This window comes from Seriola lalandi, unplaced genomic scaffold (genome assembly GCF_002814215.2).
Source record: "Seriola lalandi dorsalis isolate HSWRI2012SDOR001 ecotype SW California unplaced genomic scaffold, Sedor1 jcf7180002054558, whole genome shotgun sequence".
In the NCBI taxonomy this organism is placed as follows: domain Eukaryota; kingdom Metazoa; phylum Chordata; class Actinopteri; order Carangiformes; family Carangidae; genus Seriola; species Seriola lalandi.
The window spans coordinates 195,856-198,813 of record NW_019525111.1 but is presented as its reverse complement, the minus strand read 5'-3'; the positions used below and the strand labels follow the sequence as shown (position 1 = coordinate 198,813).

Sequence of the window (2,958 nt, the reverse complement as noted above, 5' to 3'; positions counted from 1 at the left end):
CCCTCCCTCCCTTCCTCCCTTCCTTCCTCCCTCCCTCCCTTCCTTCCTCCCTTCCTTCCTCCCTTCCTCCCTTCCTTCCTCCCTCCCTTCTCACTCAGAACGTCACTCACTTTGAATTTCTTCTTCATCTCGTTCTCCTTCTTCTCCCTCTCCTTCTGCTCTTTCTTTTCCCGCTCCTGTTTCTCCTTCAGCTCCTTCTTCTCCTTCTCCAATCGCTGCTTCTCTTTCTTCTTCAGCTCTTTCTCGTCCGGCCCCTCTGTGGCGGCTTTCTTGTCGATCCTGCAGAAGAAAACAGAGCGCATGAGGAAAACAAAGACAAGGCCAGACTTCACTGCCGGTGTCTGTGGAGTAACTGAGAAGTGGGTCAGAAAATAAGCCCTTACCTGCTGAACCTGCCCGCCCTGCTCTTCTCTTCGCTCTGTAAACACAAACAGATAAGCTTTGATTCCTTTTACATGAAATCATTCCAATCTCTGACAGATAAGAGAAGTGAGAAATCTACTTACTGCCTCCTGTGCTGCCTCAGCATACGGATCTGTGGTCAACACACAGTTACGTAAATAAAAAATTACAATAAAAGAGAAGCTCACATCATGAAGAAACATGGTAGATACAAGTCTGACGACAGAGTCATGATGAGATCTGTGTGAGAGTAATACTGCCATTTAATCATATTTAAAGCTCCTCCAGTGTAAAGGTGTGTGTCCATGTGTAGTGTGATTATAGATTATAGATCAGGTCTAGCTACTAAATTAATACTGTGAAAGTATCAAAGCCTCAGTCCACAGAGAAATGCACACAGCCTGTATTCAGAAACTGAGCCTTAAAACCAGCCGTCAGGACTTCTGGAACTTTGTGATGTCACAACAAAGCAGTCACCAAGCCCCGCCCACCTGGACCCACCATCCAAACCTTGCAGGATTTGGTTTCTCTCAGTGTTTTTACCTGAAATCTGCTTTATTTTTATTGGCTCACTCAGAAAACAGTCAGCCAATCAGAAGAGAGGCTCAGAGCCTCCTCTCTTCTGATTGGCTCACCGACCTGTTGTCACTAGAGCTGCAGAGAGAAGCCTGAGAGAGGAGATGTAAAACTACACTGAGATGGTTTTTATATCTTCTGATGGATCAACACTTCAAATAAAACACAGAAGAAGAAACATGGAGCTTTAAAGAATTATACTAAAGTCATGACAGGATGTAAAGACTAATTCATATTTCTGTGGGAAGGATTTGTGAAACGCAGGCTTTAGTTTAATGTCACACGTCACTCAGTCAGATACCGTGAATATCAACATGATTATTTTGATTATTATTGATCGTATTGATATAAATGTCTGGATGTGATGTGTTCATCCAGAAAGAGTTCTTACTCTTTGGTGGTCCTTTGCGTTTCTTGCCGCCATCAGTCTTTACTTTCTTTTTGGAGGCGGACATGGAAATGTCCTCGTAGACATTTTCTGTGCTCTCATAGGTGCCGTTGCTAACTTCGGCTTCAGGCCTGATCGGGGCAGAGGAGTAAAAGTTCTCAGAGATGAACAAGTATGTCAAAGCAAAGAGACAAGGGTTAAATTCAGGTGTCTTACCCGGCCACTGATGGAGACTCTTGAGAGACAGGGAAAGAGGATTCTGGTGGTAGATGATCTTGGTATTCGTCTCCAAGTCCTGGTGCTGCCTGGAGTTCAGCTCCCGCAGCAGCTACCCCATTGCTGTAGATCAATGAGAGGTTCCGTCCATCTGCAGTATCTGAACCAGCGTACTCCTCGTTCCCCCACTCCGACACCTGCAGCTCCGGAGCATCTGGAGCCGCATCGTCGAACTCTGGCAGGTCTGTGGTGTCCGTGTCTGAGAGGTCAGGACGAGCAAGGATCTCTGCAAGTGAAGGGAGAGACAACACGAGGAGGACTGTGAGTGGACGGCTCAGGTTTGGTTTCACAATGTGTGTGTGTGTGTGTGTGTGTGTGTGTGTGATGGTGGGATGGTGTCGTGTTCACACCCTCATCTTCCACAGCAGGAGGGCTGAAGTCACTCAGGTTGACAGACAGAGGTCTTGTAGGCTTCGGTGGGGGAGGACCCAGAGACTTGCGGTCTGGGAAGACCTTTTTGGGAGGAGGACGGGGAACCACCAACACCTCTGGGAGAACATCAGACCCCTCCTCAGTGATGCCCCCCAACACTGGAGAGGCTTGTCCTGCAGAGAATTACAGTAGATCAGTCTTGATACACGTCCGTCAGACACTGAGCTCTTGTGTTCGTCCTGGTTCCAGCAGAAAACTGAACATTAAAAACAGCGACAGACTCCAGCTGGAGGAAGTTCAGACACAGAGACAGAGACAGACACAGAGTCAGAGTCAGAGACAGAGACAGACACAGAGACAGAGTCAGCACAGTGAAAGAATCTGGAAACCAAACCAGTCGAACACTGTGGAGGTTGTTGTGATTGAGCTCGGCAGAGTGGAGATAATGCAATTAAAGGTGAAAAATCAGGACATCTGGAAGAAGAAAAGGACAGACATCCTCCCTTTAAAAATATGTCCCTCTGTTTCTGTCTCGTCTTTTACCTTAAAGGTAAAACACACTTTTCCTAATTACACTACAAATTATATTTCGTCACGCGTCATTTGAAATGGAACTGACCTAGAAACTTTCACATGTTCAACAACGGGTCTTTAAAAACCAGGAAGTTATAGAATTCTTTGAATTATTCACTTAGATAATTAAACCCCGCGCTTAAATACTTCACCTCGTGTTTGTGCAGCTGTGCAAGCAACAGGTTGTTTAACATTGATACCTGCACAAACACCTGCGTGCACAATCACTGAAGCCGGTGTAAATCAAGTCAATATATCAAGTGTCTCTGCAGCTCTGTCTTCAGGACGGACATGCACCTGTCATACCTGACATACCTGAGCAGCTCTGCCCTGCCTGCTGCACACAACAGGAATGTTTTCAATGTGTGTGT

General features: G+C 46.2%; 1 protein-coding gene across 1 annotated transcript in view; it reads right to left on the bottom strand.

Annotated features, from left to right (window-relative positions):
• Positions 1–2,958, bottom strand: part of LOC111662039 (uncharacterized) — a 7,500-nt gene that overhangs the window by 2,389 nt on the left and 2,153 nt on the right. Inside the window, exons 3-8 of the mRNA XM_023415773.2 lie at positions 1,993–2,194; positions 1,583–1,868; positions 1,370–1,497; positions 507–535; positions 384–418; positions 111–279 (exon numbers count right to left, since the gene is read on the bottom strand). Of these exons, the coding sequence (XP_023271541.2) occupies positions 111–279; positions 384–418; positions 507–535; positions 1,370–1,497; positions 1,583–1,868; positions 1,993–2,194 (849 nt within the window). The remainder of the gene's footprint in view (positions 1–110; positions 280–383; positions 419–506; positions 536–1,369; positions 1,498–1,582; positions 1,869–1,992; positions 2,195–2,958) is intronic.